This window comes from Beta vulgaris, chromosome 2, assembly GCF_026745355.1.
Source record: "Beta vulgaris subsp. vulgaris cultivar EL10 chromosome 2, EL10.2, whole genome shotgun sequence".
NCBI lineage: Eukaryota > Viridiplantae > Streptophyta > Magnoliopsida > Caryophyllales > Amaranthaceae > Beta > Beta vulgaris.
Window position 1 is genome coordinate 50,216,497 of NC_079203.1, and position 15,960 is coordinate 50,232,456.

A 15,960-nucleotide genomic window follows, 5' to 3' on the forward strand; every position below is an offset into this window, starting at 1 on the left:
CATATAATAGTACATTTGAACTGACATGAGTGATGACAAATGTCATACAGCAGAATGCAAAAAGGCTAGAAACTTATCATATTACAAGATGTGAGAATCCTCCCTGCTAAGCTAAGCAGCTAAAAAAAATAGATAAGCATGTTATTAGGAGGGTACAAATCAAGCTAACAACCCGTCAGCTTAAGCTATCATAGAGGGCTGCATATTCCTAAATCATTTACAACAAACCTGGCAAAACAGACTAAAACACTGGAAAACAGCAGTATGTACTACTTTGCCAATTAGATCTGTATCTACATGCATCCTATTAAGGTGACAGACATGGAGAAACCAAAAAAACCTTCACTCGACCTGAGAGAAACCGCAGTCTGCGTGAAAAAAATTATAGCCTAGCTGTCTGAACCCTGAAACCAGGTGAAGCCGAGATCTAGAAATTTCAACACATTCAAGGCAGCAACTATCCGCAGGTGCAAAGCAATCCAAGCACCCTGAACCCAGCTGAACATATGGGGCAGATACAGACTATGGGTTTTGACCCACCTGGCTAACAAAACTGTGAGAATCTTTGGAGAATATCAAACTGCAACAGCGATAATTTGGCTCTAATCTATATGCTTGATCATCAAGATTTTAGCCTCTTTTGTTTTTGTGGGACAAATCTGATGCCTTGCTTTCCAAGATCCAATGTCTTGGCCCTTCCATCATCAAGATCAACAGACAATATTGACGTCCCCTCGATTACATCACTAACAACACCCTTGTGCCTGAAAAAGTAGAATAATCTATAACCAATTAAATACAGTACTGAGTACCCTTAAATAAAATAGCATCATCTCGCATTTCCTATAACAAGAGTTGCAAGGCTATTTGTGATCATCAGAGCTTCAGAGGTACTCAAAAGCAACATATCTAGATATACATTTAAGGCCAAAGGTTTGCTTGTGGCTTCTGGATAATTTGTATAATGAAGCCAGATCATTAAATCATCATCAAAACAAATCAAACAAAATAAGGCCAGATACCTTACATCTAGCATGGACAATGGACAAAGACTCACCAGGAATTATCGGATGGCTGATGAACTTCTACTCTTTTTCCCATAGCATCTTTACCCAACTTTTTCAAAATCCAGCTAGCATCCATTATCTCATTCATTAAATTGTCGTCTTGTGATTCTGTCACGTCTTCCTGTTCATGATGTTTAGGCTTTTCTATCAAGGGTGATGGCCTCTTTCTTTTAGACCTTTGACCCTTGACAGATCCTCTTTCTTCCTCGCTGTTAGGAACCCAAGAACTCGGATAAGGAGTCTTGAATTTGAGTCTTAGCAAAGGCCGGGAGTCCTTAAGCGAAGCATCTAAAGCAGGTGATGCTGGCTGGTTACTTTTATTGCTATCACCAGTAATGTCTTGCCTATTTTCTGGATGCTTTCTCAAGGAAATCTTCTCACCCATTGATAGCCCTTCAGTGGCAGCACTGGCTTCATTGCTTCTCTTTGATGACATAATATGTGTTCTCTCTAGACCAAACAAACCATTCCCTTTGTGAGATTGAGGGCCTGAAACTTCAGATTTTCCTTTACCAAGCTTTATTATGTTACGATCTCTTGGTTTTCCTCTTATTTCATGAGCACCGTCAACTTTGTAACCTGCAATTTCCCATGATTTACAACAATTTAAGATCATTACAGATTATGAACTATACTCGTCAAACAATGGCCATTACATACCATCATCAGAATGTGATGTGCCATCTAATCTTTCCATCAGATAATCACCCGTTCTATGCTGACTCACTGCTTCATTACCTCCTGAATGCCAAAAACAGAAAAGCTATAACAACAAATACTAATCTTCTAAATGGACAGAATGCAACAAAATCCAAGTTATATCACTTATCACGGATATAACACAATTAGGTTCCCAAAGGCTCAAACACACCAGTCAAGATCCTACCAGATAATCAAGAGCACATTTTGCGTTAAATATGTAAAATAACAGAACAATTCAATCACAATTAGCCAATCTCCGAGGGATATAAATCTCTACATAATTCATCTAATACTAATGGCAAATAAATGACAGTGAAATAAAAGCACCTTTCTTAAGGCAACAATGCGACAAAGCAGAGAATGCACATCAAAGTCTAGCAACAGCCAGCACGGTACTGTATGTAACAAAATGCTCACCACTTAGAGTCGCCAATTCTTGCTCCCTCTGGTAGCTCGAAGAATCAGATTTCGGAGAGTTGGTTATAGTTTTATTCCGTCCTCCCAAATGTATAACTAGCTTGGTTCCCTTAATGGTCTTTGGCTTGCTGGCAACTTGTCCCACATCCTCAGTAGCACCGGTGTCATTAATCTTCTTGTTCTTAATCTGTAACATTGTTGCTCTTCTGTCTGAATTGTTCCCTGCAACCTCATCCATAAATTTGTGCCTCAAAACCCCTTGTTCATTATGAGAGCGTGTTCTGCCTGTTGGACTTAAACTTCCGGATACATGAGAAGAGAAAAGCTCTAGTCCATGTGGATTTGTAGCCTCTTTTATGTCCCCAAGCCTAGATCCAGAAAGTTGACTTTCATTGTAGTCTTCACGCTTGACGTCCATTTTACCATCCAAAGACATCTGATATCCCTTTTTCTTCACATATTTTTTGCTTGATGTTTTTTTGCCAGATTCCTTAATCTTCTTCGGGGAAAAATCTGTCAGATTCTTCAAAGAGAATCTTGCACGACTATGTTCACCCTTCCCAGCACTTGGACCATTGTCTTCATCATCAGAGAAAGGCGAAATAGAAAAAATATCCTCCTGGGTCGGCAAGCCAGCAGCTGCCCGCAAGCTTGCTATTAGATCTCGATCTGCTTCGTCTCTTCTCCTCCACAGCTCTTGCACAGCATCTTCAAGATCCCTCACCTATAGATTATAGGGGGAAACACGCAAGTCTCATATTTAAATAATGATAACAATAATAGTGAAAACAATGAAAATGATGATGATAATGATAAGAAATAAAGAAGAAACTCTTTAATCACACCTGGTAGCACTCTCCTCGACATGTTGGACATGTGTATGGAAGATTTCCATCTATTTGAAACTGCAAATATCTTTCATCACTGCATATATATATGTAGGTCACAAAAAATTAGGGATGCCATCAGAAGGTAAGGCCAAAAGCAGTCCATTTTTTAAGGCACATGCATACAGAGACATTTAAGTAAGGTACATGCATATTCCCTGAAGGGCATATAGAATCAGGTTTTCACTAAAAAACGTCATTTCTTCACTGAACCAAGTTCCCTAACTTCTCGACCAGAAAGATAACATTCCCTAATGGCCCGTTTGGTATTTGGTTATAAATGGTGGTAATGGGAATGAATTTGTGTGTAAATTTGTGAAGAATATCATTGCCCATTCCCATGGTAATGCTAATTTATCCTAAAGTGTCCACTTTCCTTCTTGAATTTTCATTCCCATCCAATACCACCTTGTAGATGGTAATGAGTGGTAATGAAAATTGCTTCCCCTTGGAGACAAAAACACAAGTTTAGGGGTGAGATTGCTTGCCCATGGAGAAAAAATGTCTCCCCATGGAGATTTAAGGGTGCTTCCCTAATAAAACTACACTTAAAATTTATTTCCATTACCGCAATTTATTAACGACTACCAAACGAGTCGTAAATGTCAAGCACAAACTTGCAATATCAGAAGCTATATGTTGTCCTAAGGTTACAAAAATTAGCAACATCCCTAAGAAAAAAAATATGATTAAATGGCTTATAGCTTCTTTATCATTCATCAACTTCCATACTCCCTAGATAACAGTCTAACCTCAGTACATTGTAATGGCACAAGACACACAGCCTCTATGAAGTATGAACAGCTGATTCATCAAGGCTGCTATATAAAGAACCCCCATCTTCCATGTGTCATACTATAATAATTCGTTTGAAAAAGGACAAGGAGTAATATAGGAGTATACACTATACGGTACTGCATCTGCCTCTAGAAGATCGGGCCGTTTTACCATTTTGGTTTGTCCCTAAAAGATTCCTTTTAAGGTAGCATGGTCCCCGTGACCCCTCTCTACTTTTCTCCTACCCAGCATGCAAATAAATAAATAAACCCTACCCTCTATGGCAACTCTTGAAAAGTAAAGGGAATGGGGGAAACTAAAAAGGGAAGAAAGGAGTAACAAATGTCTCCAAACCCATCTAGAATAAGACAACTTTTACTGTTATAAAGACACTGGCATCTCAAAGTGACAATGACAAATAGTTAACCTGATTCCATCACATTGGATGTGCACCCAGCGCTGGCAAATATCACAGCACACCATAGGTGTCGCCTCTGAATCTCTATAGACCTGTAATATTGTAGAGAAGAATGAGTCGATTATGACTTATGCATGTTTATTAATGTACAAATATACAAGTCAGATAATTAGGGACCCTAAAATACAGTTGGCCAAGCATCAACCCCATAACATACCAGCTGAACAAAGAAAATAGCCCTGACAGATTGAGGGGCAAAGAGAGAAACATCAAACTGAACAAGGCACTTTAAATTTAAGGATCAAATGTCCTTAGAGCCTAGGTGCAAGGTGGACGTGCATTCCTCAAGCAAGCAAAGGTATATTTCTACTCCCTTTTTATTGTTTTTGTGGCAGTTCAAGTTTCAACTAAAGAACCCCAAATTACAGTAGAAGGTGAGGCACATTTATTCAATATATATCAATGAACAAGAGTCGAATGTAAACAAGAAAGAAAAACTATAATTTGCATGCTCAAAATATGGTTCTTTAAAGCAAAGGCTAGACTCCACAGGTCTCATCCAAGGACAAATTAACTTATGAAGTGAGCAACGAATTCCTGGAAGCTAGAGAGAGGAAGACAAGGAACAAGATGCGTAATATTAAGCAACAACATAAGAGAGAGAGAGAGATGAAAAGGATAGATATCACAGGTTAACAGATGTAGGATAACCAGCAAAGGCCATCAGTAAAGAGTCGCCAACGATCTGACTCAGATCATGCCTCACTTGCAAATTAGAATTTATCAATTTCTGGATTTTGATTTAGGATCCAATTTGAATCAATTCCACAGCCTTCACTTGACGGCTTTGCGTCAAATTGAAATGCTAAAGCATGGTAAGACTTTATTTTGAGAAAATTTAGTCAAATTTTAATTTTTAACTTAGATACTCTCTGCCTCTATCATAGATGAGTAGATGAGAACAGGAGCACAAGGGCCAACATCTCACTTCGTTTAAAGCATGCGCCATTGTACCAAATAAAATCGCCATGTTTGGAGTTACTTATGGTATAAGTGTCATCGCCTCTATGCGCCGCCTAGTGCCTGAGGCACCCTTTTTGAAGATAGGGTTATGCACATGTTCTAGTATCTTTAGATCAAATGATCGAAAATGGGTTAGGAATTAATTGACAGAGAGTCAAACATCATTTGCACAAGTGCAGCATAACCAACATAAAAAAATCCGCAAGTTGTCATGGGATTACATGCTAGTAAGACTGAAAAGACCAACATACGACTTCATAAGTTATCCCAGCCATAATGCAGCATGTTCATATAATCTATTATACCTTCAGGCAAGCAGGGCAGTAGTTGCCTTTTGTAAATAATCTCCCACAAGCATCACAGCAAGTATACCCCAAAAACCACCTGCAGTGCCCAAAGAAATGGTCAACATACAGGAAGTTGAATCAAGAAATAATACATGATCCTACATTAAAAAATGACAGCAATGGTGCAACAGTAAATAATCCATTAACCACTGCTAGTACACATGCATTCAAAAACTCCAAACAAAGACCACTATTTCCCATGCAGATTCCACAATAATATCTGGGAGCTAATATATACTACAATCAAGAAATAAGACATGATCCTATATATGAAAATGATAGCAGTGGTGCAACAGTAAATAATCCATTAACAACTGCTAGTACACATATGCATTCAAAAACGCCAAACAAAGACCACTATTGCCCATGCGGTTTCCACAATGATATCTGGGAGCTAATATATCATACACAAACTAATCCTTTGAACTTATATGCACAAAAGTTATTGACGCCATATATGAAGCTAGATGCATAGGTGTAAAGAAACACCAGAAATTGCCTTTACGACCCAGAATGTGAAGACAGGAGAGATCTCAGAGCACGAACGAATCATTGGTCTTAGCACAATGCCTTACACAAAGTGCCACGTTTCAACAGGTTAGTCATCTAAAGCTGTTATCCAACACCTTCAAGCATAATGCAGCCAGATATTACAAAATTATTGTATGAGCCAAAATCTTCAAAATTTTACCTTACACTCAAACCATTTCCCGGAACATTTGACCCGCAGCTGTGGCATTTTGTATGCTTGGGGCACAAGTAAGGTCCAGAACTAACATTCTGCACCAGAACAAAAATTACGCCTACAATTGCACAATTCAAGAAACTCAAAAGAAGGTAAAGGACAAAAAAGACAACCTTGTGCGGAGGTTGCATACAGTAACAATGGAAGGCACCATCACACCTCTTGCAAAATTTGAACTTATTTGGCTCCCCAGTCCTGCGACAAACCTGGAAGAGAAAAGAGAGGGGGGAAAAAAGAACTTCGCTGTCAAGTACAGCAAACCAGAAAAAATGGGCAATACCAAAGTACCAACTCCACACCACATCATGATATTTGAAAAAGAGTCACTCCAATATAGTTCTCATATTCTTGGACAGGAGCAGCTAAAAGATGTTTTCAAGTTATATGATGCATATACTGCATATACATGCATAATATCAACATCCCAAGAAATGAATCACAATTGGGGAAGCATTCGGAGAGTATATATGCCATTATTTACAAAATGATACATCATGACCATGTATTTGCGACCAACCAATATAAAATATAGCCTAAGCCTAAAAAAATATTATATTGGTTACTAAGAAGTATGAACACATAAGGACAATATTCATGGAAGTTGCTAGTAGGGTACACATCTCATTCTTTAATCTTTATAGGCATAAAATCCACAAATCATACTACCTAAACAAATATTACCTAAGTTGGTGTCCTGCAAAGTAAGATGGAAACACCTAAACAATAACTTATAAAAACAGATACACTTGAAGCAAATGATAGTCCTGAAAAGAAATATAATGATAGCATCTATAGTTCTATACTCTAGGAAAAGCAACATTCAGAACCATAGTAACTTTCGAGTCTTTGTTACGTATGGAACAGAGAACCACTACCAATGTCCCAATCTTGCAACTAATTCTTGCAAAAAGAAACCTATTCTTAATAGCCCTTGGATTGAGTTAAAATTGAACTGCTTCAATCATAAATTCATATGTCACATCATTTTACTGGGCAGTGAATTAATGGTATAATTTGGTGAAACAAAAGCTATTCATGAGCCACGAAAAATTGACTAATGTCTAAGTTACCAGAAAATATGTCAATGTGTAACATGTTTCACCTCCACAATAACAGACTTTTGTTTGAGAAGTGAAAACCATAAATGTGAAGCCAAACTGGAAAACTAAAAGCAGCAACAAATAAAAAGGACGACCTACAGGCCACAAGCAATTATATTCTGCTCCCTCTATCTCTATTTACTTCAAACATTTGATTTTCACGGTTCCAAGATCACCACTAATATCTTTATCACTTGCTTTAAAAAATATATATAAAGTTGATTTTATGTTATTCTTAGACAATCTAACAAGATCCACATCAAAACATATTATCTTATATACTAGTGAAAAGAAAAGGTCGAAGTTTATAAAGGATGACCCACAATAGCAAGTAAAATAAGACCAGGGGAATATGAGATGAAACATGTATAGTTAATAAACAAAGAGTTGGCAGCATATGATCACCTCACATGCACGGCAGGAGGGGCAAGTCCATGAACTCCAGTGAAATAGATCTGCAGGCAAAAACATAACTCAGAAGGAGAACATAAGATTTTAGCATGACCAAACAACCGAGCAACAAACCTCTATGTTGAGACCAGGTTTTCAAGCAACTCCTGTGATACTTCTTTCCACAAGTACTGCATGGGAGCATCTTTCTTGCTCTTTCACTCCCTTCATTCTCACCAGAGAAGCATAGTCGACACATAACATTCACATTGGAAGAACCATGCTCCTCTACACCCAAATCTTTGTTGGCATCCTGAGAATAGCATATGACAACTTACTAAGCAATATGCAATATACAAGCAATTCAAAAACAATATTGAGTCCTTAAAGTCTCAGAGACATAGCAGAACAGCAAAACAGAAAGAGAACCCTCAGAGTTCTTTCTTTTATGATATAGTAGAGAAATCAATGGTTTCTAATTCAACCTCAAAGCAAGCATCGTCAGCAATACTGGGGTTGGGACAAGCCTCAAGGCTATTTTGGATAAGGTTACACTTCAACTGACAATAGAAATTTCCTATTCTCTACTCTTATGAGCTGACATTTTTGTTATTCTATGAATCAAATTCTAAGTTGCTGGTAAACAATGCACCATCAGATCAAATTTTTACTGTCCCCAGAGTCCAGGTCCAGGCCTGCAGAATATTTGATTGGTCACAATTATGTCTATTCTACTATTGGCAATGCTCGAAAATACTATATTTTTCAGGAACGCTGGAAGCAAGCAGGTAAAAGATGAAAAAGACTGGGAGATTTTGGTCCTCTATCTACAATTCTTGCATCAATCGGTCATGAATTGGTATGAGTAGTAAGTACATGCCATTAAAAACTACCTTAGAAACTAACACAAATAAGTACAGCTAACCGGTTCTCTTACAAAAAGTATAAGTACAACAACAACAGGAAATACAACACGGAAACCTTTATCGGCATTCGTCAATTGCAAAATAATGCAATAACAAAAAGATTACTATATATTTCTCCTACATTTAGAAAGTTGATAATTAACATATGAAACTACTTATTTATCATCAACTTCAGGCATGAAACTCAAGAACACCTAGTTCTCCTCCCATTCATCTCTCTCTAGCTCTTCCACATTGCGAAACACGATATTACTAGTTCCACATTATCGCATATCATATGTCATTTATAATACTAGTTTCCAATTTCATGTCTATCATCCAATATTACTTGTCAATTTCCAGTACAAAAACAACTATAATGTATAGATAACCTAAAAGAAGCAATTAATTCCGGATTCAGGAACAATCAATAGCCAAAACAACAAAAATTGATTGAGTAAGTTGACGCAGATCTAATAGAGAATAGAATTGAACAAAACTCACCACCAAAACACCGGACTCAAACCTTCGAGCGAAATCCTCGGCGGCCATAGAAGCAACAGCAGCCTTCTTCTGCAAAGCAACACGCTTAGTCTGAGCAGACAACAACTCCTCAGCGGCAGCAGCAGCAGCATCATCGCCATCAACAACAGCAGAAACAAACGGCGGAGGAGGCGGCGGAACAACTTTAGGAACAGGAATTTGAATCGTAGCACCTTCCTTAACCCTAATTATCCATGGATCCTTAAGAAATTCTTGAAGTTGAGAAATCTCACCCACGAAATCACACTTTCCGCCATTGTTATGCAGTTTCGGCGGAAAACCTAACGTACAGAAGCAAATTCGCTTGCTATGGCGAGGAGAGAGAAACCAACAAAACCACACAAAAACACACAAAAACACAAACAGAGTTATAGAGAGAAAAAAGAGAGAGGGAAAAAAAACGAAAGAGAGAGTTTAAACAGAGAAAAAAGAAGAGAAAATAAAAAACAGAAAGAAGAGAATAATAATAGGAACAACTACTACTACTACTCTATAACTCACTGCTTCTTTCTTCTCTACTTACCATGTAATTGGGCAAGCGACGTGAAATGCCATATGATGAGAAGAAGAAATAAAAGAGGGATTTTGATTTTGATTTTTGATTTTGATTTTCAGAAAGGGGGGATGGTGCGACTGCCGGGTGGGTAATGGGTTTGATTTGGGTGTGCGCAAGATTCTAACCTCTTAACCCTTTTTTTTGTTTTTTTGTTTTTGACAAAGATTATGAGCAAACCAGCGTTTGTTTTTTTATTCTTTAAAATTGTTTCAATTTGATTTTTTCCACGCTTTTATTCACCACTTCCCACGAACTTTTTTGTTTTTATGGACTATATTGCCCCTGTTTGGGATCTTTTTCCTTTTTTTTATTAAAATTATTTTCGCAAGAATAATAATAATTCTGATACTCGTATGTCTTATTATAATAGTTTTAAGTGAATATTGGCGAGTTTATAAATCATACACTGCGGTGGATGGTGGTGTGTGATTTGATGGATGATGTGCGAAAAGAGGGGAGTGCTGGATTGTTAAGGGGTTCTTTTTGAGGAGTCGGAAAATTAAGGCGATTCTCTCGATTCAAATTAGTGAACGCTTATCTAAGGATTCTTTTTAAGCATAGTAGTGGTTGGTCTTCGGACAAAATATCTTTCCTAATCAAATAAAAATACTAGGTAAAAATTTTATGTGGTTGGGAAGTCTTGCAACTTTGATGAGTTTTATTAAGTTTGGGTTCAATTGTGGGTTAGTGTCTCTCCGAAGATGCGTCATTTTATTTGGAGAGTTTGTACACGAACTTTGTCAGGTCGAGCTCTCCTTAAACATTGTCACTTGATCGATGATGATCTTTGCCTGTTGTGCAAAACCGTGTCTGAGTCTTTGATACATACCTTATTTATCAGCACGTATGTTAATGATGCGCTAAAGCTGCTTGGGCTTGCGAAATTCATGCTTGCGGGGGATTTATCTTCGATGTTGGATGTTATAGAGGGTTGGGGAGATGTGGAGGAAGATAAGTTGGTTGGGTGGGGTTTTCTCGCATGGTCTCTTTGGTTTCGCATGAATCAAGTTGTATTTGAAGAGAAACTCATCCCAAACCATCTACTTGTAGAATACTCATGCAAGATTAAATGTGAGTACGTCGATTTTACCACTCGTATCCACAACACAACAACTCGCTAGTGGGACAACAACTCTAAAGCGTGGTTAGCGCCAGCTGGGGAGTGGTGAACATGAATGTGAATGCGGCAATTGGTGAAGGTTGCGTGGGTATGGGTGTAGTGGCGCTAGACAGCATTGGGAGGGTAAGTACTGTTAAGGGTGCAGGACAACATTGGAACGCACTCTTAGGGTGCGTTCTCTTCACCTTAATAAATTAAGTTTCAGATCCCATAAGTCCAGTTCAGTTTTATTCAGGTAAGTTTCAACCAGGTCCAATTAGGGCAATAAGTTCCAAGCATGTCTAATAAGTCCAAAAAGTTCCAATCAGGTGCAATAAGTTTCAGTCAGTTTTAATAAGGTCCAATAAGTTTCAATTAGGTCTAATCAGGTCCAATAAGTTTCAATAAGGGCCAAATAGTAAATGATCAATAAACATTTGTATTATTGATCATTATTTTATTATTCATATCACTATTAGTTGATTACATTATTATTAGAATTGTAATTAAAGTACCATAATGATTATATCGTATTATACTTGTATTATTTTTTATTATTTTATTATTCACATTATTATTAGTTGATTATGTTATTGTTAAAATTTTTGAATTAAAGTACCACAATGTATAGCATTATACTTGTATTATTGTCTATTATTTTATTATTCATATTACTATTAACAACACTATTAAATATATTAATGGTGAAAGTTGTAGATAGGCAAGTATATAAATAGTATATTTTTTTTGTTAAATTGTTTATCGTACGAGATAATTAATAATTATTATTTTTTAATAATAATTGTTTATCATTTTTTTTGTCTATTAAGGTCTAATAAGTTTCAATCAGGTCCAATAAGGTGTAATAAGTTTCAATAAGGTCTGATAAGTTTCAATCAGATCCAATAAGTTTCAATCAGGTCCAATAAGTTTCAATAAGGTTCAATCAGATCCAATAAGTTGAATCAGGCTTGATCAGGTATAATAAGTTTAGTCCAGGTCCAATAAGTTTCAATCGGGTCCAATAAGTTTCAATCGAGTCCAATAAGTTTCAATCAGGTCCAATAAGTTTCAATAAGGTTCAATCAGATCCAATCAGTTGAATCAGGTCTGATCAGGTCCAATAAGTGTAGTCCAGATCCAATAAGTTCAATTAAGATAAGTTCAGGTTTATTTAGGTGAAGAGCACGCACCCTTAATATGGTTATACCACTTTGTATATAAGTACTACTCAAGAACACTACATCTTTATCACTCACAATAGGTCTAGGCCACCCATGTAACTTAAACACATTCGTAAATTGCATCACTTCTATGGGTGCGTTCTCTTCACCTTAATGAATTAAGTTTCAGGTCCGATAAGTTCAAATAAGCTTCAATCAGGTCCATTTAGGACAATAAGTTCCAATCAGGTCTAATAAAGTCCAATAAGTTCCAATCAAGTACAATAAGTTTCAATAAATTCCAATTAGGTCCAATAAGTTCCAATCAGGTCCAATAAGTTCCAATCAGGTGCAATAAGTACAAATTAGGTATAATCAGTTCAATAAATTTCAATAAGGTCCAAATAGTCAATGATCAACAAACATTTGTATTATTGTCATTATTTTATTATTCATATCACTATTAGTTGATTATGTTATTATTCTAATATTGATTGAAGTACCACAATGATTATGTCGTATTATACCTATATTATTGTCTATTGTTTTATTAAATGTTTGTATTATTGTATATTATTTTATTATTCATATTACTATTAGCTGTTTATGTTATTATTAAAAATTTTAACTTTTGGCCGGTTATTCGGGTTAGTTTGTTGTATAATTTGCTGGACACTTTTGGGTGTAAAAACAGGTCTCAAGTCAAGTATTGGGGTTGGGTCACATTTACGAGTCTATTTGCCGGCTATAGGTGGAGTGGTGCTTAGGAGGAAGTGAAAATTTTGGTGGTGGGCGTGGGGGTAGTGATGGTATAATGAAAGTTATATAATGAAAGGGGAATGTAAAAGGGAAGGGGAAGGGGAAGGGGAAGTGAGGAAAACAACCGTTGGTGGGAGTGGTTATGGTGGTGGTGGAAGAAGAATGGAATATGGAAGGAAAAGTGAGCAAAGGGGAGATGGGAAAAAAGATATACAAATATAGTATAAAATTACGTATTTAAGACATTAGTAAGAACTTTTAAGGCGCCTAACAAAATTAGAAAGCAGAAATATACCTAGTACCCTTGAGTCCAATTGTATGGCTCCCTATCTCACACATGGAAAACAAGGTCCAAATCTTGTTGGAAGCAAATTTCAATGTTGAAGGGGGAAGGGGGGCTTGTTGGCTTGGGCCTTTGGGTGAGTGACCTTGTACGAGGACAACTTTTTAAAAAAGCCTTACCAGGTAGGGATGGAATGGATGATGGACATCCATAATCCGGTTAACCTAATTTTATTAATCAGGTGAAAATCCAAAATATATAAATGGATGAAACGCGGGTGGCAGTTGAAGCAGGTGATGGGTGCGGGTTGGATACATGTGATATTTATTTCATACGTCACGGGCTCATCACCCGCTTAACACCCGCCCATCATTCATATTATCAATTACACATGTTTAATCACTTTATTAAATTTGTTTGTTGAAAATTATTAATCGCAGAGAGAGCATCTGCCACTAGGATAAACAAATAGGGGGAGATGGGGTCTCCTTGTCTTAAGCCCCTAGAAGGAACCACCAAACTGCACACACTCCCGTTCACCATAAATGAATAACGCACAAAAGAGACATAATTGATAATCAGTCGAACCCAACATGAATAAGCAAACCCTAGTTTCAAGAGGAGGTGTCGTAGGAAGCTCCACTCTACGCGATCATAAACTTTACTCATGTCCAACTTCATAGCGATGTGATCCCTTCGTCCCCGAAATCTATGGTGACCTCCTACTTTGGGTTTTTCTACTTAGTGGCAGACCAGAAATAAATTTATATCAAATTACCTCCTACTTTGACTAATTATACTTAGTGGCCTTAATTCACTTAAAACCAACATAACCAATCATTTAAAATAAATTTGCTAACCTATCCATAGTTAATTATATTTTTAAGGAAAAATTGATGAAATAATCCCACCTTTGGACGGTCTTCTTAAAACAGTCCCAGTTTTAGACTAACTCAATAAAATCCCACTTTTTGCTTTATCTTCTTATTTTGGACTACGTTTACCAGTGACCTGTTGGTAACCTGTAAAATCTTATCCTAGCAGTTAATTTTTATCTAACTCTCATTAAGTATGATTGATAAAAAAACGTGGGCCCTTTAAATTAACTTCCTCTTCTACTTTTTTTTAACTTTTATCTCACTTTGTTGAAGCTGAAATTGGGAATCGAAATTTTGAAGCTTCGTAGAAATTGTGGAAGTGATAAGCATGTGCATTTCTTCCTTCACCCAAATTTTATTTGTGGGTTGATTGAGTTCCAAATCTTGCTTGTTCCAATTTTTTCAAAATTTCCCCATGAAGCTAATTCATGATTTTTGACAACCTTCACAAATAAATTCCCATTATTCATCTCCAATGCAATTATAGTCTTATCATCAGCTCCACAACTTATAACATATATCCATTTTTTTTTTTTGGTGATAATATCCAATTTGATAAACCTATTTATATCCATTTTCAACATTTTATGAACTAACTGCACTCCCTATTATACATGAGAAAGATGAACAGAAGCAATTATACCAAAACATGAATTAATTTTGCAAACAAGCTAAACTTCCATACATGTTCCTGTTCGTAAAACTAATTTCATTGGCTAAATCAACTGAGCTTACAAATACATCTCATCTTCAATGACCCTTAATTGACTTTTTCTTGAATACTTTGCAAATATAAATAGAGCTTAGAAAGAATGAAGGTTGCAAGATCAACACCACCAACCCGCTGCGGCAGAATAAAGGCAGTCACAGTTATAAACTCACCATTGTTTGAGAGTGAGAGAGAGGATGCAAGAATGAGAAGAGTGGTTTTTTTTTTTGTGTGTTTCTATGATTCTCAACCATGTTGGGGTAATTAAACTGAAAATCTTCAAAGGAACAATTAACAACTCAAAAGAATTGGAAAGGTATTTGAAGATGTCATGAATCACTTTCGTGAAAATCCTTAGCCATAAGAAGAAGTGAAAGAGAAAAAATGGAGAAGAAGGGGGTTGAGGAAAAATGGGGGATTGCATTGGAAATTGGAATATAATATGCGTAAATAAAACAAGTGAGTAACGTTTCATTATCACATCACTCATTAACTTGCAATTGCAGGTTACCAACAGGTAAAGGTCCAAAATAAGAAGATAAGGTTAAAGTTGGGATTTTACTGAGTTAGTCCAAACCCGGGACTGTTTTAAGAAGACCGTCCAAAGATGGGATTATTCCTATCAATTTTTCATATTTTTAACAAGAACTCTTTTATTACGAGCGACTTGAACGTAATTGATTTAGGGCTTACACCATTCTTAGACGCGAATGTATGCAACCTTACCATATTATAACAAAGGAATTGAAGAAAAGTTCTGCAACTTAATTTCTATCAAAAGAAAATTTTGGCAAGTTCAATAGCTCAAATTCAATAGTATTGTAATTACTAATTAGATATGTCAGATTTTACAAAACTTGCACAAATATTACACTAACCAATGGCATGTTTCTGTCTTCACACATACCAAAACAATGCAGATAAATATTGAATCACATCAAAAAGTTTCAGTATTGAATTTTCCTTTTTTGTTATAATTAACATTTCATTTCATTGAGAGGTAAAAGAATGCCATTTTACAAGGAAGTCAGGTTACATGACTTTTCTTCAATAGTTATAAGTGTTTCTTTTAAGGAATCCTAACTATACACTGATCTAATTTCGACGGATCTACTCAAATTAAGGATGTTAAAGATGCCACACCAAACATTCATAAGAGGGATGATTTTTTTTAAGGGAGAGGGATGAGGGT

General features: G+C 36.4%; 1 protein-coding gene across 2 annotated transcripts; it reads right to left on the reverse strand.

The window, feature by feature from the left end:
* Positions 1 to 55: 55 nt before the first annotated feature.
* On the reverse strand, positions 56 to 10,063 carry LOC104907813 (hypothetical protein). Of its 2 annotated transcripts, none has more exons than XM_010696809.4 (13): positions 9,845 to 10,063; positions 9,283 to 9,628; positions 8,009 to 8,186; positions 7,889 to 7,938; positions 6,497 to 6,589; positions 6,330 to 6,418; positions 5,597 to 5,675; positions 4,278 to 4,360; positions 3,032 to 3,110; positions 2,187 to 2,910; positions 1,728 to 1,808; positions 1,058 to 1,646; positions 56 to 764 (listed from the first exon to the last, which is right to left on the reverse strand). In XM_010696809.4, exons 1-13 carry the CDS (start codon positions 9,874 to 9,876, stop codon positions 623 to 625), a joined length of 2,565 nt encoding a protein of 854 aa, XP_010695111.1. In that variant the 5' UTR covers positions 9,877 to 10,063; the 3' UTR covers positions 56 to 622. The 2 variants fall into 2 exon arrangements, with proteins under 2 accessions (XP_010695111.1, XP_048495302.1); XM_048639345.2 differs by having other exon boundaries at positions 641 to 782.
* Between the last annotated feature and the right edge of the window lie 5,897 nt (positions 10,064 to 15,960).